At 42.5% G+C, this 24,032-nt stretch overlaps 1 protein-coding gene across 1 annotated transcript; it reads left to right on the forward strand.

Moving 5' to 3' along the window:
* Window positions 1-106: 106 nt before the first annotated feature.
* Window positions 107-22,454, forward strand: DDB1 (damage specific DNA binding protein 1). Its single transcript, XM_033157250.1, has 27 exons — window positions 107-227; window positions 440-588; window positions 1,784-1,900; window positions 3,639-3,860; window positions 5,585-5,699; window positions 7,314-7,411; window positions 8,309-8,467; window positions 9,212-9,295; window positions 9,501-9,617; window positions 10,581-10,683; window positions 11,254-11,329; window positions 11,427-11,535; window positions 11,829-12,007; window positions 12,089-12,252; window positions 12,339-12,446; window positions 13,227-13,434; window positions 15,238-15,333; window positions 15,519-15,630; window positions 16,305-16,428; window positions 16,639-16,803; window positions 18,079-18,173; window positions 18,304-18,474; window positions 19,184-19,293; window positions 19,410-19,579; window positions 20,114-20,216; window positions 21,418-21,541; window positions 21,756-22,454. The coding sequence occupies exons 1-27, from the start codon at window positions 167-169 to the stop codon at window positions 21,837-21,839; spliced, it is 3,423 nt and encodes a 1,140-aa protein (XP_033013141.1). The 5' UTR covers window positions 107-166; the 3' UTR covers window positions 21,840-22,454.
* The last annotated feature ends 1,578 nt before the right edge of the window (window positions 22,455-24,032 follow it).

Raw genomic sequence — 24,032 nt, forward strand, 5'->3', positions numbered from 1 at the left:
GTGGTGCTCGGCGCGGCGCGCGGGCGCTCTGGCGCTTTCTCTGTGGTGCCGGAGGCGGTAGTGGCCTTTGGAGAGTGTGCTGCCCAGCGCTTCCCCTCCCCGTCCTCCTCCTCCTAATCCCGTCACCTTCCGCGGGTCTTCAACAGCCCCGCTTGCCAATACCGCCATGTCGTGCAACTACGTGGTGACGGCACAGAAGCCCACGGCCGTCAACAGCTGCGTCACCGGTAATGGCGGGAGGCGGGGGGTGCCGTGGAAAAAAAGCGGGGGGAGGGGAGGCGCGGGAGAAAGAAGTCGGTTAGGGGGCGGTTAACGGTCCGCGGTGCGTGGAGGGGAAGCCTAAAGCGAGGAGGGCCGCGTGGAGGGGGAGGAGCGGCGGCGGGAGAAACAGCTTTCCCTGCGGCCCCGGCAACTTCGCGATGTTTTGCCTCCGGCCCAGGACACTTCACCTCCGCGGAGGACCTGAACTTGCTCATCGCCAAGAACACTCGCCTGGAGATCTATGTGGTCACTGCGGAAGGGCTGCGGCCCGTCAAGGAGGTGGGCATGTATGGCAAGATCGCCGTCATGGAGCTCTTCCGGCCCAAGGTGAGCATTGCTCTTAGGGGCGAGCTGCGGGCGACGGCGAATTTTGCACCCAGAGTCTTTTGCTTGTGTCCTGGAGCTGGATGGCAGCAACCAAATGCTGTCCCGGGATCGGGGTCCACATGGCTTTGACCTTCTCCTTGCAGCTTTGTTTGGCTCGCTTGTACCAGCTGTTTAGTGTTAGTGCTTAGTAAGCACCTTGTAACAGGCTCTGCACCTCCCCTTTGTGCAGTGTTGTTGTTACTACAAGCCACAGCAGCTTAAAAATCAGAATTAAAAACAGCCAAAACAGAGGGGGCCCTGCCTGCTAGCTGTTTGAACTGCATATGTTTTCTTATATTCCAATAATATGGTGGGAAGAGTTGTTTCAGTTCTGCTTTGAGGATGCCTTTGTAAAGCATGTTTGCTTTTATGGTATGGCTGTGTCCTCACAACTGGTGGCTAGGCTGAATTTGGTACGTAAGGGTGATATGCTCAATGCCACTTTGCCATGAGCTGATGTGTTTTCCTCTGGTCCATTCATGTTTAATATAGTTGTGATTGGACTCTTGAAGAGTGCTTTTTCCTAAGTGGCTTCCTTTTCATTGCTGCTGAGATCAGTCCTGGCAACTGATTCCACCTTGGACTGATCTCTGGAGGGAGGAGATAGATCTGACTCTGCCAGCCTGTCAAAGGCTTCAGCAACTACCCTGACTACCTAGCCTTCCAGCTAGCCCCATAACTCCCTGTTGAAAGTGCAATGCCTTGTGGAACATTGTGGAGCATTTGAGGCAAGATGGATGTCATCCATTAACTGAAGTTTTCCAGGAACCATCAGAATTGGTGATTGAGTTTTTAATGGTGTTTCTAATTCACAATGAATCTACCTGGCATCCAAATGAAATTGACTACACTTTGAATTTCAGGAGGTACTCAGGCTAAAGCCAATGCAGCTGTTGTCCATCATAGAAAGAAGAAATGCTAAATGGAAAGCAAACAAGACACAATGAAGAGTTTTCAAAGCATTAGTTTACATCACAAGTTTTTTATTTGTATTATAAATTATAAACTGCTTTGTGTTTCTGTGGGAAAAGTGGAGTGTAAATCTTCTAAATAAATGATGGGTTAAATATGTACTCTGGTCCAAGGTGTGATTGAGGAGGCTTTTTCAGTTGAATCCTTTTTGGCAAGACTTTCTAATTGTATTGTTTCTCCTAAGGGGGAGAGCAAGGATTTGCTCTTTATTCTGACAGCGAAATATAATGCCTGCATCCTTGAATACAAACAAAATGGGGAGAGCATTGACATTATCACCCGAGCCCATGGCAATGTGCAGGTAAGCGGGGAGATTGACTTAGGACTGCTTAACTTTGTGTATTTTTGTGTAACTATAGCCTATATTCCAAAAAGCTAGTAGTACATGTTCAACCTAAGTAATGATGCCGTTCAGGTAACCATTCTTGTTGTGCTACGTCTAACAATCTGCTGGGTCTGAACAGCCAATCTTCTCAGCACTTTTCCGTTGGGGTTTGAGTCTTGGTCTCCTTCTACCAATTTACTGTTACAGGTGGTACCTTGGGTTACGTACTTAATTGGTTCCGGGTCACTGTACGTAACCCGAAAAGTACGTAACCGAAAAACTGCTTCTGCGCATGCGCAGACCGCAAAAACACTTTTGCGCATGCGCGAATTGCGCGTGCTTCGGGTTGCGCTTCCGGGTTACCGGAGTTCGTAACCTGAAAAGTACGCAACCCGAAGCGTACGTAACCCGAGGTACGACTACAGTGTATTTTCTTTTGATGACTGCCAAGTGCTTGTAGCTCTGCTTGTTTACAGTACCACTTGTATAATGTTCATATTTAACTCCTTTTACACATCCACCTTTTCATACTGCCCAAAAGCAAACATACATTTTGCTTTCTGATCCCAACAGTCATTATGAACCTGTGCTCTATGATTAAATTCTGTCCTGCAGAAAGCTGATAATTGCACAGTGATGAGTATGTGCAGGAGGGGAAATAGGGGTAAGGCTGTTGCCTTCATGCCATGCTTGTGGACTTTTTGAAGTTATCTGGTTGGCCACTCAGAGCTGGAGAAGGGGGCCAGGGATCATGCCAACACTTGTGTTGTGCTTCTGAGGCTCTCTGAAATCCTTTTCAACTGCTGGGAGAACTGGGGCTTCTTTTTGTCATGCTCTGCTACTGAGACATTTGGAGCAGCTTAGACACACACCACAACTTTGTTTTTTGCAGTCTTCAGATGAGGACTAGACCATGTGAAAAATGAATATAAGATTTTAGCTGCAGTTCATTCATTTTCAGCTTTTTATTCTTGTTATAAAAAAGCACGCTTAGACATTCCATTGCGGCACCCATAACATAAGGTGTCATTTAGCTTCTAGCTTTCATATCTCAGTTTCTAACACTGGAAGCCTTCATTGGCCGCCTCAAATCTATTTCAAATCCATATGAGAAAGGGGGGCTTAGCGAAAATTGCCTCCCACTGAGACTGAGTCAAAGATGCCTCTGCTGGGTCAACAAGCCATCTGTGAATGGAAAGACAGCACAGAAATACAGCCCAGTATTTCTTTACAACATGAGGACAATCTTTACGAGGAGCTGTCATACTGCAAAAGATTCTGCTTGTGTTAAAGGGGAAAGATCAGACTGGTACTTTTTTCAAATACAGCTAATACAGGGGTAACGCAATACAGAGTTGGAAAGTATGGACTGAGCATGCACAAACTTACTATATAAAGCATCTAGTTTAACAGTGAAAGACAAAACCCATCATTCATTTGTCACATATTTAAGCTGGCAATATTTGTTTGACACTGATTATAAGGCATAGGAATACCAACAGAGAAAATACTAGTGCTGGTAGAAACAGGGTACAGCTGAATAGTTTATGTTGTAGGAAAAACTTTTTTCAAACTTGAAGTAGAAGAAATTACTAGCTAATGCACAAAAGCCAATTTGATAGATTTCAGAGGGCTCCACCCTGCACATTTCACTGAAGCTGCAACATTATCAGACATGAAGCTTGCTGAAATGGTTTTCCCTGTTTTCTTCTAGGATCGTATTGGTCGTCCCTCGGAGACAGGTATAATTGGCATAATTGACCCAGAGTGCAGGATGATAGGACTGCGACTCTATGATGGCCTCTTCAAGGTGATTCCTTTGGAACGGGAAAATAAGGAATTAAAGGCATTTAACATACGACTGGAGGAGCTGCAGGTCATTGATGTCAAGTTCCTGTATGGGTGCCAGCCTCCAACCATCTGTTTCGTTTACCAGGTACCAATATTTGGTCTGTGTGTTCTAATGGAAATTGCTGGCAGAGCTAGTGGAGGACAATAGTCTCTGAACACTTGATTCAGGGCTGTTGCTAATATCTAGGTTTTTGTATCTGTCAAAGCACACTTGTGAAAAGCAAAACATTGTGTGTGTGTGTGCATATGTATGTGATATTTCAGTTTTTATTTGTATACTGCAAAACCTGTCCCTTTTTATATTGGTATTGTTTTCTGCATTACATCATATATCAACATCTGTTTTCTGCATTATATCATATGATATCATCAACTGAATGGCCTGCTTATGTGACAATCCTGCTTTAAAAGCTTTTAATCATGATATTTCTTTTTCCTGTATTGTTGGCTTTATTGTTGTTCAGGCACTTTCTATTCAGCTGGGGGTAAGGAGAGCCATCTGTGAGACATAACTCCCATCACTTGGGTTATTCATAAAATAGCAAGATCCCACAGTATTAATATTTCCAGCTTAGTATAACGATGTTGCTGCCCTATTTCCCAATGAACCATGCATTCTTGTGTAATGGTTGTTAGGCGACATGTCTGCCAACAAACTGTTTAATATAACGTAGCCAATATTTTTCACAGTAATGAGAGGCATGTGTTTTAGCTCTTCATTGTTGTATAAGGGATTTAACATTGTTTACAAAAGTGGGGTGGGAATTTTTTTAGGGCTGTGTAAGGCCCCCTCATCTGATTTGTCTTATCTGGTGCTTCCAGCTAGCCCTGATCCAGCCCCCAAAACAAATCGGGAGTCTTTACAGGTTTTAATTTAAGGCTGGCTTCTTCTCTTCTTCCCCTTTCCATGTTAAGTTAGTTTAAAATCCTGATAAAACTTTTAGCTGGTGTGTGTGTGAGAGAGGAAACCCATGCAAGCTGCATCTCCTGCTCTCCTCATGTTTGCCCAATAAAATATTAGCACATATTTTTCTTGCCTTATTGATGTAGGTAAGAATCCTTCCCTGTACCCATCCTTGGCTTCAGTGTGTATGTGCCACATAATATTAGAGCTTGGTTTGCTACCATGCCAACTGAAAATGCTTATTCATTGCAGTGAAGTTGGAGCAGAGTTATTTTATTTTTACTTCCACTTGAGATGCCACTGTTTGGTGGACAAAATGTCACATCCTTGTTTAGTTCAGAATAATGACCAGCTCCAGGTTCCATATTCCTTGTCACAAATCTGGATTTTTCAAATCTGTTAGCCAGGAGTGGGTGGGGTGAAATGGATGCTTTTCAGTAAACACAATTTCAAAGATCCCTTGGATAGGTAGAACTGGTTGTGTGGATCCAAGCCACTGCACTTTTTTTAACGTGTTCTTATTATAGAACATAGACATAGAATCATAGTTGGAAGGGACCCCAAGAATCATCTAGTCCAACCCACTGCAATGCAGAGATCTCAACACATGGTCCCTCATCCAATTTGAAACCATACTGGACCCTGTTTAGCTTTGCAAATGTGCTAGCAGTTTTATTGCCGCACCACTAGAAGTACGATGCAGATCCCACCAGTGATAGAAAATACATTTAATCCTTTTCAGCAATACCTGTATAGAAATGGAAGGTTTTGGTTGAAATAATGAGAACCCAGTTTTGGACCTCCAGACTATGTCTTCCTCAAATATGCTCCTGAGGTTTGGGGGAACCCTCCAGAACAGATTTGTTTGTGCCATTCATGACAATACCTGTTGTTTCCATCTCTAGGATCCCCAGGGCCGGCATGTCAAGACATATGAAGTGTCTTTACGTGAGAAGGAGTTTAACAAGGGACCCTGGAAACAGGAGAATGTGGAGGCTGAAGCCTCCATGGTGATTGCAGGTAAGTTCATCTACATAAAATACCTTTATCTGTAGATGCTTAAAAATAAGCTTGCGGCTTTCTGTGTGTAGAAAAAGCTGCATTTTTTCCTTATTTCAGAAGCCAACTGTGTATACTTCTCAAGAATATTCCCTGTATCTGCTCCTGCAGTCATCTTGTAGTGTCTGCTTCCCATTCTCCTGGTGGGATTCATGTTGCAGTGGAGCATCTTGCTTTCCTACTCACTAATTCTTCATATTTGTTACCTTTTGTGCCCACTACTTTCTTGCAGTCATTAGCCATATATCTCTGTCCTAGTAGGATCTTGTTTCAGCCCTGGCAAATGATCACTAGCCACTGCTCACTTAACGATTCCAGCTGCCTGTGGTTAAAAAAACCCACAGCAGTTGCTTCTTGTATAGCAACCATCAGGTACAATATAATGGGGAAGCTCTGTGCACCAGAGCTTCCAGTTTTCTTGATTATGCTGTAGCATCTTTATAGTTCAGCCCAAATGAAATCGTATAAATCCTGCAATTCATTGAAGTGGCTTATAAGAGCATCATGTTCTCCCCTCTTGTACAGCTTTTCAAATGATGACATACGGAGCATTAGTCACTGCATTGCTTCTCCTTTCCAAATCTGGCTCCATGACACTGTAATGGCTTTGCTTCTCTCTCTCTCTCTCCCTCTCCCTCTCCCTCTCCCCTGTTTTAAAAAATGTTTTTAATGGTTTTCAGCTTTGCTTCTCATTTAACAAGAAGGCCAAAAGCAACTAGGCTTTTGAAGCTACAAGGGGGAGAGAGAAAATGAACCATGTGTGGCTGCATCAGCACTACCCAGTATACCTATAGGGCAAACCTGTAAATTGAAACACATGACTTGTTTTCCTTGTAGACATAACATAATGGCACATTCTGGTGGATGTGATAACACAGCATGGTGGAGCATGGAGTCCTTATAGCTCTTGAATGTTTCAGGTGTTTGCTTGTTTTAGGATTTGAATGTCTTTACAATTCTATCTCTCTATGGCTTTCTTGAGAGAGAAACAGAGGAGTGGGTTAGAAAGAGAAGCTTGAGACTTAGAAACTCTGTTTGGTTGTTTACCAGAGTACATAAAGGCTCAAACTGCCTCCAGTGTCCCCAGGCTGCTCTTCAGATTTACCCATGGTTAGGAATATCCCTCTGAGTGCAAAGATCTGAAGAAAACCACATGCCCAGGGATATTGTGGGTGTGACTTGTGCATGTGCACTGGTCCATCTCCCAGTTTAACCCTTTGTTTGATCAGGCAACTTCCTAGACAAAGCTACAGAGCCAACTGGATGTGCAAGTTGATAAGTATCTTAAGGATAGATCGGGATATACTGTATTTTTCCGTGTATAAGACTATATTTCCCCCCTATTTTTTCAAGTTTAAAATTGGGGATTGTGTGTATCAGTTAGGTGAGAATATAATTAAGTACACAAAAAGCAGAGATGGGAGGATCCCATACAGAATAAGAAGAAAGGGGGACGGGAATTCTTTTATTTACTTACTAGAATCTCTTTTCTTGCTGAATATTCCTTTCTTCTGTTTGTGATGCTTAAAAATAAAATAAAAAATCATGTGCATGTTCCAAACACATTCCTTACAGTACCTGAGCCATTTGGAGGGGCTATAATCATTGGACAAGAATCCATCACCTACCACAATGGTGATAAATATTTGGCTATAGCCCCACCCATCATCAAGGTGAGTACATGTTTCTCTTTGAAATATATTTTGTTTAAAGCTGGAAGTACCATCTACTATGTGTACTTAATGGTGTGTGAATGTGGTATGGTTTACTATATTGGCTACCTCAAAATTGGGTGGGGAGGTATTTTTATGAACACTTCTGTCTGTGTTGAAAGCCTTCTTTCCCATGATTTCTGATGTTTGCTATAGAAAGGCACAAGTATTTGCCTATCTTGAATGCATTCTTGCCCTCTGAGAGCAGAACTGATTCAGTGATCAGTCCATAAAGCACTGCTGTCACTCAGATCAGTTCTTTTTGACTTCTGTGATATGGGCATGTAGTTAGATAATATGTGATGTTGTCACAATCAGTATGTGATTCTTGATTAAGGAAAGTAGAGGCATTTCCTAACTAAGCAGGAGATAGGGGAATGAATGACAGTGAACATTTTTGAAAAGGGGAAATATTTCCCTTCACTTCCACAAAGCACAATTTTCCACACAGAAATGGAAACAGGTGACTTGGCACAGTCTAGATTGTGTAGTTTTAAGGCAGCTTTACAGAACCTGAAGGAGCAGGATGTGCGAGACTCATCAGGTGGTATCTCTGTTGGCCTCATCACAGCAACCTATGGTAAACGCAACAGTCAAGAAGTGAAATGTAATGGCCTGTCAGTCAAGATTGCTACAACTAAAGTACTCTACCAATAATAGCTGTGGCAACACAAGGAGGTTAGGACCAGAATATTTTATGTTAAGCGATGCTTTTAGATTTTTCACTTTCTTTAAAACTTCCCAAATGCTTTAGACGCCATTTTTAGGAGGGAAATCAAAGTATTCAAAGAGCAATTCAGTGTAAATGCCATCTTGGTTCTCAGAAGAGTTCTAAATAATGCCTCTTTTGTGAAACAGCAAAGTACAATCGTATGTCACAACCGTGTGGATCCAAATGGGTCTCGTTACCTTCTGGGGGACATGGAAGGCCGCCTCTTCATGCTACTACTGGAGAAGGAGGAGCAGATGGATGGTGGCATCAGTCTCAAGGACTTGCGTGTGGAGCTTCTTGGAGAGGTAGTTCTTATTCCTTCCTTCCATTTCTGGGGCATTTGGGGTGAAACAAATTGGCAAAGCCATTTGGGCAGTTAAAGTGAAGGTGAAGAAACAATCCCCAGCAAAGATTGACAGCTTGAATCTTTCTCCAAACACTAACTTTCAGTGCTGTCTCGTAAAGCATTTGCACCCAGCTTGCGCTAAGAAACCCAAGCAGTGCTGTGTATAGGTGTTACCTAAAGAATTGTCTTAGAGAATCAATAAATGTAGGATTTCCCTCAGTTGTGACTCTCCTGTCTCTGGGAAAGGATTTCTCACAGATCTAATTGTGCTTTCATTTCTTAATTTTATTTTATTTATTATAACATGTGTATCCCAGCCTTCCTCAAATGAGCTCTGAGTAGTGTGTTCATCTCACAAAAATCCAGTGAGGTAGATTAGGCAAAGTAAAGAGTCCATGCTTTTCCAAGGCTGTCCACCAAGTTGTATAGTCACGAGGATTTGATTCCTGGTTTCCTCCAGAAGACCTCCAGGTTCTGTCTGCAGCACCACACTAGCTTACGTTTCAGAATCCGATGATTGGCAATTCTTTTAACTTGTTGTAAAATATAAGCAGATTAACAAAGTATTTTTAAAGTTGTATTCCACCTTTAAGGGCCCTTGGGGCAGAACGGTAATTTTAAAATACTTTTAATAAATAATAATTAACTGCATAAGTAAATGTTTTAAAAAGACTTATTTTTTCTGTATTTTATTCCCAACTAGACATCCATTGCTGAATGCCTGACTTATTTAGATAATGGCGTTGTGTTTGTTGGCTCACGGCTTGGGGACTCCCAACTTGTGAAGGTAAAATGTAGCCCTCAGTGAACCTGTGAATTTTTCACCTGCAAATAGTTGCTCAGCTATATTCTACCCGATGTATATTTAAATGCTATGGGCGGGTGAACATTGAGTATATTTCCACCGTCTCTTGGAGCTCTGTGTAGTATTTTTGGCAGGCTCTATTCTATTTTTGTTTTCTTGAGAAATTTAATCTTATTTTCATTCCTAGCTCAACGTAGACAGTAATGAGCAAGGATCTTATGTTGTCGCCATGGAAACCTTCACCAATCTTGGCCCCATTGTGGACATGTGTGTGGTAGATCTTGAAAGGCAAGGCCAAGGGCAGGTAAATTTTGGTTCTTCCTTCTCTATGAAATGTCTGACCTCGCTAGGAGAGGCGTTTTGTGTACTTTTGGAAATAATGCTGCATTTTAATCTCACCTTGCCTCTCAAGTTATTCAGAGTAATAAATGTAGTCCTCCCTCATTTTATCCTCAGAACAACCCTGTATGGTGGGTTAGACTGACAAACAGAGACTAGCCCATGATCACCCAGTGGCTAAACAGAACTTTGAACAAGGGTCTGACATGCTATCCTTACATTGCATGATTTTAGAGGAAACTTTTATTCTCTGTCCTTTGTAAAGACCTTTGGCTATATACAATAAAAATGGACTTGACCATGACATGCTATCCAATGGGCATCAGTGTGCTCATACACCTACTGAGGCCCCATGCCCTTCCCAGTTTTTAATTTAAAAAGATTTTTTTGGGGGGGGGTCCCTTTGCAGGCAAGGGTTGCCTCCTTTTTTCCTCTTTGTTTTTGTTGTTAAAGGATCCAGGGGTTTTGGTATGTTTTTTATGGAGTGGTAGTGGTGGTAGGTGAGGAATTTCTGACCATTGCCAGGTTTACTTCTGTGAAATAGGTGTCTTGTGTGCACCTGACAGTTTCTTAGGTTTCCAAATGTGACCCAGGGCACTGTCTAGTTAATCTGATGATAGATTGAAAATTGTTGCTCCTCTCCAGCCATGAATGTGATAAAGTAGAGAGACAATTTCAGAGAACTTTAACTTAGCCCCCTAAGTAGTGGGTCCATTCTGGAAATATATTTTATTTCCTACAGAAAGGTGACAGGCTGAAATATATTTTCTCCTTTCAGAGATTTGCTTAAATGCCTCTCTGGTAGATTGTAGGAAAAGCTTCCTTATCTTCAAGAACTGAATTGGATTAAATGCAATGTCCGTTACCCATTTAATATGGCCATTATTAATGTCAGAGTGTTTTAATGGCTGTTCTATGCTTTCCCCAGCTGGTTACTTGCTCTGGTGCTTTTAAGGAGGGCTCTCTGAGGATCATCCGGAATGGGATTGGGATTCATGAACATGCCAGCATTGATCTCCCAGGGATTAAAGGTGTGTCATCATGATATAAATGAATAATTTGTGGCACTCTCTGAAGTGAAGATAGTACATATTGCTCAAAGTGTTTTGAGCAATATGCCAAGGTTGTCACATAGGAAATTTTATGAATGAGCTTTTTACGCTAAAAAAAGAGAACATTTGATTGTAGCCCTCATGGCTGTCTAGAAAAGATTAGATAATGTTGGACAAGTGGTTAGTGAAGACTTACAGAGTAGGCTGGCTAGTTTTGGGTGGACAAGATTGTAATATTTCAATGCTTTTCTGTTCCTTCTTTTCAGTTGCCTTTCTTTACTCTTTTTTCTTTGCTTTCTGTATTTTGTTCTTTACCTTTGTTCTGTATTCTGTGGAAGCTACAATCTTAGACTGGGAAAAGATTACATAATGGTTTGTATAATTTATTCTAGCCTAGAACTGAGAATAGTTGGCACAGGGTAAACACTGTATGGTGCTTTAGTAGAAGTGAGGCAGGAGAATGTGCCGGCTTGGCACTTCTGAGTTACAAGATCCCTTGGTCTTTTGTGATCTCTTGATAAAATATCTTTTTATGTCTTTGCACTGCAGGATTGTGGCCTCTGAGGTCAGACTCACAGCGTGAAACTGATAATACCTTAGTGCTGTCGTTTGTGGGTCAAACCAGGTAGGAGAAATGCTGATGTTTTGTAGGGCTGAAAGTGGAGTTGAAAATTTGTATGTCTTTGCCGATAATTTTGACCAGGTCTTTCTACGTTTTGCAGGGTTTTGATGTTGAATGGGGAGGAAGTAGAGGAGACCGAATTGACAGGTTTTGTGGACGACCAGCAGACCTTTTTCTGTGGCAATGTAGCACATCAGCAGCTAATCCAGGTAACAAGCAAGCATTTCTTGAAGATAAAACCTTCATAGTAGGAGTGGCTAACTTCCCACCCTCCGGTTGTTGCTGGACTACAGTTCACATTATCTCTATCCATTGGCCATGCTAGCTGGGCTGAAGGGACCTGAAGGGGCAACATCTGGAGGGCAACAAGTTAGCCACCACTGCTTTTAAAGTATGCATACTATCAGGAGTGAAATATCAGGACTGTCGTGCATGGACAGAGACCTAAAAACAACTTTCCTTTGAGTCAGGAAGAGATACCTATTTGTGTTTCTTTCTTTAGATAACATCTGCCTCGGTACGGCTTGTCACTCAGGAGCCCAAAGCCCTTGCAAGTGAATGGAAAGAGCCAAATGGGAAGAACATCAGCGTGGCTTCCTGTAACAGCAGTCAAGTGGTGGTGGCTGTGGGGAGAGTGTTGTACTATCTAGAGATCCACCCCCAGGAACTCAAGCAGATAAGGTGCATGTGAACTGCAGCTGGGACATTTTGTGCTGAATCTCTTAGACTCACTGTAATACTGACATGTTTCCTTCTTGTCAGCTGCACAGAGATGGAGCATGAAGTGGCCTGCCTGGACATCACTCCCCTGGGAGATACCAGTGGCATGTCCCCTCTGTGTGCTATTGGCCTTTGGACTGACATCTCAGCCCGCATTCTTAAGCTGCCCTCATTTGACCTCTTACATAAGGAGATGTTGGGAGGAGGTATGAGATGCTTGTGTGTTTTCTGTATTGGGAAAGGCAAATACTGCTAAGGGCGATCTGAACAAACTCTGTTCCACTTTCTGCAGAGATCATCCCACGTTCCATTCTGATGACCACTTTTGAGAATAGCCATTACCTGCTTTGTGCCCTGGGAGATGGGGCTCTCTTCTACTTTGGGCTGAACATTGAGACAGGTGAGGTTTTAGACTCCTCCTCCTCCTCAAACTTTCTTTCTCTGTAACAGTCATTTTGAGGGTCAACTTGGTTACGACATCCAGAGATTCGTGATCAGGTATGTTGCAATTGTTATTGAAGGTGACAGCTGCTGCCAAACAGTTCAACCATTTCCCTTTACGCCATTTGCTTCATTTCAAATGTGTACATTAAGTCATCCCCCAAATTGTGCATGCCCCATAGAGCATGCAAATACCAATACACTATGTGTATGTTGGGCCCAATGGGGGAAACAGTTTAAACAAGGAAAGCAGCATGCAGAGAAAGGGTTAACACACACACACACACACACACACACACACACACACACACACAACACACTGACTCTTATCCAGATTCCCTTCTCTCCCACACACTTTTATCTTAAAACAAACAAACACAGCGGGTGTCTAATTGCAGATGTTCCATCCCTAGAATCTGGGTTTGGCATTTGGGAGAATAGAGCATTTGGGAGATTCTCCCCCAAAAGACTCCAATCTACTCAGGATATCTATACTGAGAGACTGTTGCCCACTTCTTTTGGGCAGCTGTTTTAAGGGAATCTTTCTGCATTCTGTCTGGAATGGATTTCTGTGGAAAATGAAAAGACACAGTGGTCTTGATACTCATTAGTTGGGTGAGAGAATTTAGTAGGTTAATCTGCATGTGGTGGGAAAACAGCAGTCACACTACAGCTAGTTTATTTCCCTCCTTGCTTTCTCTTGGTAGGTAACCTCTAATGCTATACTTTCTCACAACAGGTTTGTTGAGTGATCGTAAGAAAGTGACACTGGGAACCCAGCCCACTGTTTTAAGGACCTTTCGCTCCCTCTCCACCACCAATGTGTTTGCCTGCTCTGACCGCCCAACTGTGATATACAGCAGCAACCACAAACTGGTCTTCTCCAATGTCAATCTTAAGGAGGTGAACTACATGTGTCCTCTCAACTCAGATGGGTACCCTGACAGGTGGGTATGCTCTGTTTCTCCTCTTTAAGTAGCCTGTTTTTCTGCAGAGCATGCATGCTGCCTCCCTGCTCACCCCTGCTTGATACGTGGACACTGCAGTTTCCTTGTGGCTGTTTCAGAGCAAGTATTTGGTAGCAATGAACACTGGCAATACGCAGTCTTCTGGGTCTGCCTGCTTAGACAATATAGAGATCACAAAGCTAGCTTTTTTTTGCTTTCAAAATCCACTATTGAAACAATAGTAAAATAGCAAAGCAGTCTTCTAAATGATGAGCAAAAAGTAATCCTTTACATCAGGGTTATTCCCTTGAGTGTGAAGGAGAGCCAGTGTGGTGTAGTGGTTAAGAGCAGTGGATTTGTAATCTGGTGAACCGGGTTCGATTCCCTGCTCCTCCACATGCAGCTGCTGGGTGACCTTGGGCTAGTCACACTTCTTTGAAGTCTCTCAGCCCCACTCACCTCACAGAGTGTTTGTTGTGGGAGAGGAAGGGAAAGGAGAATGTTAGCCGTTTGAGACTCCTTCAGGTAGTGATAAAGCGGGATATCAAATACAAACTCCTCCTCTTCTTTGATTTCCTGTTCCTTCTCTTCTCCTTTAAACTCTGATAGGTTTCACCTGCTTTTAAATGAACTGCCCCTGATTCCTCCCACAGCCAGTTTAAAATCTTCAGAAAGCAAGTGGAAATTATGCAGTTATTGGGAGGGGGGCATGGGTGGATTATTGTTTTGTTTGTTATTATGTTATGTATTCATATGCTTTATTCTTCTGTGATCCTTGGATGAAGGGCTGTATAGAAATTTAATAAATAATATTCCAACCCCCAACCCCCTTCAGAGGAACCTTAGTTCACCCCATATTGGAATAAATCACCTGCATTTTCATGGTATATTTCAGTCCCAACATCTAACTGTATGTCATCTGAAATCATTATTCATCCTATAAGATACCACTGACTGATCCTGGTGTTTTTTATCTTTCATTGTATCCATTCAAGTTGATAAATAACCAAGATAATTAAAGTGCCTGGTAAACTACTCCTTAGTGTTTTGCATCATTTATTCTGAAATGGGGCTGTTAGTTTACAAACTAATTTTCTTCAGGAGTGGGGAGAATACTGTGACGAGGTAGAATAGGCGTGAGGTTTTTGTTTATGCCTCAGCATTGTGTGTGCATATGTTCTCTCTTTCTGTGGCTTTCCAAAGGAAGTTTCGGAAGCTAAAAAGACAGGTCCTTCACGTTGATGGGGAGTACTGTTGGGAGAAGAGAAGGAACAAACTTGGTGTCAATACCACAGACATTCTGCCTTTTCACAATCATATCCCCTATAACAGGTTTATCTATCGTGGATGGGGAACTGGTGGCCCTTCAGATTTTGTTTCACTCATTGACACCAGCTAGCATGACCAGTGATCAGGGCTGATGGAAGTTGAAGTCTCATAGGTTCTGCATCCCTAGTCTATGTTATCAGTACAATACAAGGGATTGTCTTCCACTCCCTGAACCTTCCCCTGCCTCTTACTATCCACATGCTGTGTTTGTTCTGGATGTCTGTGTAGGAAGTCCTTGATAAAGCAAGAAATCTCACCATTTAACACACATTACTTCTTTTGCTATGATATTTACCTTTTTATCTTACTGCAAGTCTTGGTAGAAGAAATACCAACATTGATGCATTTCTTAAACTGTTATTGCTTTAGCTGTGTGGATAGGAACCCTGGATTCAAGAGGCCCTATGTGTAGTGGTGGAAGAACATTTTTTTTTAAATTTAAAGTGAAATGCCTTATTTGTCCTTACTTTGCAGCCTGGCTTTAGCCAACAACAGCACTTTGACCATTGGCACCATTGATGAAATTCAGAAGTTGCACATTCGCACTGTTCCCCTTTATGAGTCACCCAGGTGAGTAAAGCGAGAAAAGAGTACCTCCAGGGGCCCTAATAGAGAGGTTTTAGGAGTGGGATAGGGTGATATCATTTCTGTCTGCATTCCTGTGACAATGTAGAAAGCAGCATAGGTAGGACTGTATTAGTAGTTGTAGCTTTGTTTATTCTTGCCTTACCTATGTGTCCCTTTTTGTCATGCAGGAAGATCTGTTATCAGGAAGTATCTCAGTGTTTTGGCGTACTCTCCAGTCGCATTGAAGTTCAGGATGCCAGTGGAGGCACCACTGCACTGAGACCCAGTGCAAGCACACAGGTGAAAGGAACTTCCTTGCAGATACCTCTCTGCAATATGCCATGCAAGCAGCTGGCATTGGTATCATGATTTCTTGCAGCTACATAGAGGGAATTTATTTTGCTTACCATTCTCATCATTCCTGCTTTTGTGAGATTGAGTGCTTTTAGCAGGCTAGACTTGTCCTTTCCTTGCACAGTAGTCTGAATTTGAGTGGATAGTTGTGTGTGGCTTTTGAATTCAATGTCTCTGTTTTTTGTTAGGAACAAATATTTTGGGCTGCCCAACACATTGAGGCACCTCCAGATATTCAAACTTTGTTTTCCTAGTTTTCTAGTGTCAAAATATCCTGGGGATCTGCTCATAAATTTACTTAAGTTTCTCCTTTTTATGAGCAGATCCCCAGGAAATTTTGACCCTTCTTATAGGCTAAATTCCAAGTGCCTCTTCAGTAAACAGGAAACCTGGCAATACGGATCTGCTGCTTAATTCTCCCTGACCCTTTCCATTGCCTTCTTCCCCTCCAATCCATATATGGTCCTCTTCTTCATATGCTTGGCGTATCTTCATCTCTGATGTATGTTCATGGTCAGAAGGAAAGTATATGCTTGCCTCATTCATTGGGGTTAGGTTATTACCGTTTCCATGGCCTCTAGAAGTAGTTTGAAAGAGTTATTCTTCCCTTCATGTTTCAGGCCCTCTCCAGCAGTGTGAGTTCCAGCAAGTTGTTCTCTAGCAGCACAGCCCCACATGAGACCTCATTTGGCGAAGAGGTAGAGGTGCACAACCTACTCATCATAGATCAGCATACATTTGAAGGTACTCCTCCTCTGCTACTAATTTCCCTTATGAGAAGTCTGCTTTTTGAGAGGCACTTAAGCATGTGAAAAGGGACTGGGAAGGGGAACTTGGAAGCACATGCTGGCATGGGAATGTGCTGAACGGACATTTTTTAGTTTCATAGTTACCTATGTCTAACTAGATGCTCCAGCTGAGCTTTCTCTCATTTCTTCACTTTTTTGTCTTCAGTTCTTCATGCTCACCAGTTTCTGCAGAATGAGTATGCATTAAGCCTCGTCTCCTGCAAGCTGGGCAAAGACCCCAACACATATTTTATTGTGGGCACAGCTATGGTGTATCCTGATGAGGCTGAACCGAAGCAGGGGCGTATTGTGGTGTTCCACTATTCTGATGGTAAGAGTTGGAGGTTTGAATCAGATTTTCACATTCCCCCAAGGGACTTGATGAGCTTGATTGTGATCTCTGCTTCTGCATACTTTTTAAGGCCCTCTGGAAATTGCTGTTTTTGCCTGCAGAATTGTCTCTTGCTTATGAGAGGTTTTAGCTTCCAGGGTCTTCTATTGTAAAAGTCTTGGACACGGTTTTTGATGTTATAAGAACTGCCTTAATTGCTTCAAGTGGGGGAAAATAAGCATATCAGAGAAACCATTTTTTAAAATCACAGCTTCCTGCAATGACGAGAATTCATTGCAACTTGTTGCCATTTTTGAGCAGCTTCTTGACCTATCTTCTCTCTCCCAATCTTCAATAGGGAGTACTTTAGGGAGATTGCATGGGTAATACTATTCTAATGTGTTGTTAAGAATCATTTTGAGCGATGCGTATACAAATAAAGTGACAATAGTTATATGCCAACTGTGCCACAGAAAGATTTCTTTTTCATTGGAGAAATGAAAGCTGTTGATGAAATTACCATGAAGGTGTTATGTTGGACGAAAAAGACAAACAACATATTAAAATCATGAATTTGAATAAAATGTCAAGCACTGTTGTTGATCCTTAGTGACATGCTATTTTAGTGTTGCAAGAGTGGGATAGAGCATTCAGAGAGGCAGAGAAATAGCAATCACTATAGCAGTTCCCATCCCAACAAACACCAGTGCCATACAGCAGGGCTGTCCAACTTCCAAGAGACTGCGATCTACAACCACTATAAAAAAAAAAAAAAACTGGCAGTGATTTGCCCATTGGATTGACCAGAGTTGTTGAGCTTCTTTGGGGGGGAAGCCAAAGATGTTGAGCTTTTTTGGGGGGAGCCATCCTGCGATTGGCCAGTAGATTGCGATCGACCTGCCATACAGAGACCTTGTGTTTCTTATACAGTGAAGTGGAAAGGACTTGGTATAAGCAATGGAGAAGGCTGTATCTTGTGGCACAGACCTTCCTACTCTCATCATTAAACTGTGCCTATAGTGAAGCATTAAACACATGCAGCACTTCCAAGGCCAGTCTGTCATAGAATTGTAGAGTTGGAAGGGACTCTGAGGATCATCTAATCCAACCCCCTGCAATGCATGAATATGCAGCTGTCCCATACGGGGATCTAACTTGTAATTTGTTGTTATCAGTACCATAATAATGCTCTGGCTATAGCTAAGTCTAGCTCCTCATTGAGATGTGGGCAGCACGTGCCCTTTTTAAGTACTGTTGTATTGATGTGTATCCTAGGTAAATTGCAGAGTCTGGCTGAGAAGGAAGTGAAAGGAGCTGTTTATTCCATGGTGGAATTCAATGGAAAACTCTTAGCTAGCATAAACAGCACGGTAAGGCTTCCAAGAGCTCTCGCATCCATGTCTTCCAGGGCTGGGGTTATTTGAGCAGGAGTGCACCTGACCCTGTTGTGATGTCCCTGGCTCTGTCTCAGCTGTGACACACACTTTTCTGTTCTGCCAGGTGCGGCTATATGAGTGGACAGCAGAGAAAGAGCTTCGCACCGAATGCAATCATTACAACAACATCATGGCCCTCTATGTGAAGACGAAGGGAGACTTCATCTTAGTTGGAGATCTAATGCGCTCTGTCCTTTTGCTTGCCTATAAGCCCATGGAAGGGAACTTTGAAGAGGTATTGATTATGGTTGTTACCTTATTGAGTACAGCAGTCAATAGGCCCTCATAAAGAGCTTCAGAAAAGAAGATAACATTTGACAGGAACAGGGACAGCTTTTCATGTCTTTTGGCCACGGTGTTCTCATGACAGCACATTAAGGGGAGGAGTTTTGAACTTGACTTGTCAAGCCTATTTGACCAAGGCTGGCCTTATCACTGAGTAGTGTAAGGTGGGTGCCTCAGGCTGCAGATGTTTGGATTTCAGTCTTTAGAGGCAATTAAATTGTCAATTCAGTGTGTGTTTATTATTGGAAGTGAGGCATCATATGGACTTCCCACCTCAGGAGTCAAATATCTTGGGCTGACTGGCCCTCTTCATTTCACCCCATATTCAAGGCTGTTTGGAGTGTAATACTGGCCACATTTGTGGGATGAATAAACATTTGTGTAAAGATGATTAACAGTAGCTTAGAATTTTCTGCCTGAGGCAGAGATTGGAACCACATGCTTGCATGCATGCATAAATAAATATATATTCTGCTGAGGCTGGTTTCTTCCACATTAGGTCTTTCTTGTGCTGCATCCCACTAGCTTTGTCCTGCCTCTCGCCTCATTATTATTAGTTGTCCTTTGCGGTGCAAAAGATCCTATAGCTACAGTGCAGTTTTGATTGTGCTAGGAATATAATGAATTTCAACAGCAAATGACCTATCCTTCCCTTTTAGATAGCTCGTGACTTTAATCCAAACTGGATGAGTGCTGTGGAAATTTTGGACGATGACAACTTCTTAGGGGCAGAGAATGCATTTAACTTGTTTGTGTGCCAGAAGGACAGGTGAGATGCCTCCCCAAAAGGATGGATTGAAGCAGCATGCATGTGGCAACTACACTTGGGAATCGAGGTGTGGTGGTTGCCCTGTCATTTTTCCTAGCTGATTTTCTGTGTTGCAGTGCTGCCACAACTGATGAGGAGCGCCAGCATCTGCAGGAGTTTGGGCTGTTCCACCTGGGGGAGTTTGTCAATGTCTTCTGTCATGGGTCTCTGGTCATGCAGAATCTGGGCGAAACATCCACACCAACACAGGGCTCGGTCCTTTTTGGCACAGTCAATGGAATGATTGGTAAGGTTAGAGCCAGCCAGGGACCTTCTATCTCTCCATGTAATAATGAAAAATGCCTCATTCACTGTTTGCTGATATGGAATATGGGGATGGGGTGGGATACTGCTAACGTGGAGTTTTAGTAAAAGGAATTGAAGTAATAGAGCCTTGGGTGAAGAATATACATGCACGTCCCGCTGTCTGAACATAATGCGTTCCCAGGAAATTGTTCATTTACATAACAAGCTGATGGTTTCCATTATTTCCTATGGGAACATTTATAATCTGTGATTTGTCTGCTCCCCCTCCCTCCCTGGTTTCCTTCTCAAACTGCTGTAGCCAACCAGCAAAAGACAAATAAAGGAAAAACTGCTGCCTGTCGGATCTCTCCTGCTCCCTGAATTGTCCGATCTTCCTCCCTCCCTCCCTCCCTCCCTCCCTCGCAGTTCAGCTTGTAGATGAGGCAGCATCCTCAAAGTCCTTAGGTGGAGACTGAAATGATAACTCTTGAATACTGTTTGAAAATATTGTTTTAACAGTTGTCCTTCTCCATAGGGCTGGTGACTTCGCTGTCAGAAAGCTGGTATAACCTCCTGCTGGATGTGCAGAACCGACTTAACAAAGTTATTAAGAGTGTAGGAAAGATTGAACACTCCTTATATCCTTTCTTTGTCTCACCATCGTCCTATTCATTGTGCAAAATGCTTAAGAATACTGTGTCATAAATTCCACTCATATTGAACCAGAGCAGATTCCAACGTATGGTTAGCAGAGTAAAAAAACTTAAATACGTTGAAGGATTCCCCCCAAAATAGACTAGAGGCAATTAATATTTCATCCAGCAGAGCTTTACTGCTACTGAAGGTAAATGAGCATAATGGTCACACATCCAGTACATTCAGGATTGGCCCTGTCCATGAGAAATCCAGTTGCAGCTGACTTAACTTAAACTTACAATAACTTATAATAAGACTAAACCTTAACACTAAGCATGCTATATACAGATCATCACACCACAAGGAAAAAGAGATAGAAAAGAGTGAAACCCAGGCTCCTACTGGCCTTATTATATAGTCAGCATGACCTTGACAGAAAGAGATAACAGAGCCAGTTTAAGCCAGCTCTACTCAGCTTCTCTGAAGCAATAACCCAAACATCATGGACCTTCTGCTTGTTTCTTTCACACAGAGAAGCTTCCAGAACCCTCTTGAATTAATCAGAATAGGAAAGATCTCTACACATCAGATCAGTACTTTCTGTACCAAGAAATGCAAACTGACGTACTAGATGCAGTACAAGAATATTTTTAAAAGGCTGGTCCCTGCCCACAGACTTAAAAACCCATAGCAGTAAATGAAAGAATGGGGAGGGGAGGAAGGGAAGGAGCATGAATGTAATCTGAACCCCAAATGACCAACACAGATGTAAGAATGAAAGAGGAGAAAGGAGTTAAAAGAGATGTGTGTCAAAGAGAAAGATCTAAAAATCTTTCAAAGGAAGATGAACAAAGTGAACATCACATGACAGGGCAGTCCAAGCATAGATAGCAGCCCAAGATGAGGAATGACAAAAAGGAAGCCTTAACTAAGGGAGGAATGCAGTGCAATGAATAAGATACATATAGAAAGAGATTAATTTGTGTATTTTTTAAAGTAGGGTTATAATTTTTTCTTGATTTTACTGTCTTTGTAAACCACTTTGAGGTTTGTTTGTTTGTTTGTTTTTTACAATCAAGCACCACGTTTGTCATGTGTTTAATCATGCCATTTTTGTTCGTGAAGAGCATGAGAATCTGTAAGAGTTTGTTCTTTTAAGGCTGGTGTTGCCGAATGGTTTGTTTCCTTGATTCATGACTGTACCTGGAGATCATTTCATACAGAACGCAAGACAGAGCCAGCTACAGGGTTTATTGATGGAGACTTAATCGAAAGCTTTTTGGACATCAGCCGACCCAAGATGCAAGAAGTTGTGGCTAATCTACAGGTAGGATGGGAAAACTAATCACCTGTTAGAAGTTCTTGGGACAGCCTTTCTCATTGTTGAGAGGCCATAATGCTGTGCTCACTAGCGTGGGAGCAAATACCGTTAAACTTGGCAAATCTTCATTGTTTTTGTTAGCATACATAGCATTGTACGAATAAGAAGCACCTTCACTATTGTTTCCACAAGTGGCTTCTGATGCCTCTTTTTGTTTCAGATTGATGATGGCAGCGGAATGAAGAGGGAAGCCACAGTGGATGACCTGATCAAGATTGTGGAAGAGCTCACCCGTATCCACTAGCTGGATGAGGAGATACTTTGTAGCTCCTTCCTCCATGCTAGCGTATGGAGTCTTTCCCACCTGCAGCTGGGGTCCCCTAGCCAGTTGCCCTGTAACACTTTAGAGGCAGTAGCAACGCGCCTGGGTGAAAGTGGGGAATCTCTCTGAACTGAAGCCATCTCGCTAGGGACTTGTGGATGCAATGTTGGCTGTTGATGACATAAGGTTCTGCTTGGATTCACCAACCCAGTACTGGTCTCAGCCAGTTGTTCCCATTGAGTAACGGCTAGCAGTTGGCAAAGGTGCGCCCCCTACCTAGACTCTTCCCACAGCTCATTCACCGTTGTCTTTTAGTATCTTTTTTGGGTTTATTTTTTTTTGTTGTTCCTTGTGTTTTGAAGTGGGAGTCTTTCTTTCCTCTTCATCTATTTGGATGGCGTATGGCTAGATGGCTGTGTCTGGTGTTGGAGAGATGGGAGTTGTGCCTGTCTGGGTAGGGAACTCAAGTGGGTCGAAGGCTGCTCTTCCCCTGGGCCTTTCTGCTCATTCAGGGAGAAGGGGGCTGGAAAACAAAAACAAAAAAAATTCTGTTGTTGGTTTTGGAATTTTACCAAATAAAAGTAGTCCAAGAGGAAAGGTTTGGCTGTCATAATCTCCCCTATTCTACTTTGGTATCTCTATCAGGCCAGGGGGAGAGAATCTTGTATTTCACACACTTGTAACACATTGCACACAAGAGCACGGAGGTTCTGGCAAGCTGTCCTTGAGCATTTTACACAGAAAGGTGGAATGTTGTTTTTTTAATTTATTTTTTATTCCATTTCAGCAAGGGTACCTGAGCTATAGATAGTTCGTTACATGACCAAACTCTTGCCAGTTTCCTTAAGAAATCCCTTTATTTAGCTGTGTTTCCAAGTGATGCCCACTGCAGTCTTGGATGGCTGATACAACAAGGTCTCATATGCAGACAGACTTCATGTTTGTGGTCAACCTCAGGTGGAAGACATCATTCATTATCTGTTAGCCTGCCATTATATAGAGACCCAAGATACTGCTTTCTGAAACCTTTATTCACACAAGCAAGCAGGCATACTCTGGCAGAAAACGTTTGGTTTCTTTTGAGTGACAATAATAGTTTTACAACACAGTGTGGCCCTCTATGCACTGGCTGCAAAAAAGAATCTGGAAAAAGGAGCTAGATAAAATTTCTATGAATTGTTGTGATTCTTAGTTTAAGGGTACATAACACAAAGACAAAACAAAATACAACACAAAAATGGCAGCCTAACACAGTGTTTAGCATTAAGATTTGGCAGGGTGAGGAAATTACAGTAATTGTAACATTTTTATTCCCACACAGCAAGAAAGCTGCTCTCAGTGAATTAGCACCTATGAATTTGATCATATCTAAACTGCCATTGGGTATCTGGAGGGCCACCAGGTGCTGGCAAATTTATTTTATCAAGCCTCCATAAACTACAATTCTGCATTTATTTTTCCTGCAACACCAAATTCCACACTTTGTTTCACCAGTTCTCAGACATGGGAGGAGAGCTCTCTCCGCTTTGGCAACTGCTAAAAGGAATAGGAGTTAGGGTTTGGGGGAAGGCAGCACCTGCAGTCGATCCTCAGAAAACGGAATACTGTAATTAATATAAAAATAATTAAAATACAATATAAATGACCATGGGAAGAGGCAAATGCACAGGGGCAAATGTCATTACCATCTCCTTAGCTATCAGTTCTCTGCCTTGCTCAGCTTCAGCTGTGTTGTCTGCCACTCTTGAAGACCAAAGTCACCTCATTATCTCTCCCCTACACACAAAGCTAAGCACACAGCAGGGGGAACCCTGCTGTCTAGTGGGTTTGCAGCTCTACCAAAGGATTCTGTGCACTTGTCTTAAGGTACTGTATATGGGAGGAGGGTTGTGTTGTCTCACATTTGCAGGTGGTGAAATGATGTACACTTCCCTGTAATGCCCAGCTGAGGGCAGCATGTTTCTTAAACATCTCAATGCCTATAAATGGAACTGTTCCCATCACCTGTGATAGCAGGAAGCCATGCCCTGTACAAATTCTTGTGCACTTGATGATTGTGGCCTCTGGCTTCCCATCCCTTCTAAAGAGATGCCAAGACACTGTTGCTGACAGTCTGGCAGACATTTAGCGTCATTATTTATGTTTCATTGTACAATTCTGTAACTAAGATGAGGT

The sequence above is a fragment of the Lacerta agilis genome, chromosome 1 (genome assembly GCF_009819535.1).
Source record: "Lacerta agilis isolate rLacAgi1 chromosome 1, rLacAgi1.pri, whole genome shotgun sequence".
In the NCBI taxonomy this organism is placed as follows: domain Eukaryota; kingdom Metazoa; phylum Chordata; class Lepidosauria; order Squamata; family Lacertidae; genus Lacerta; species Lacerta agilis.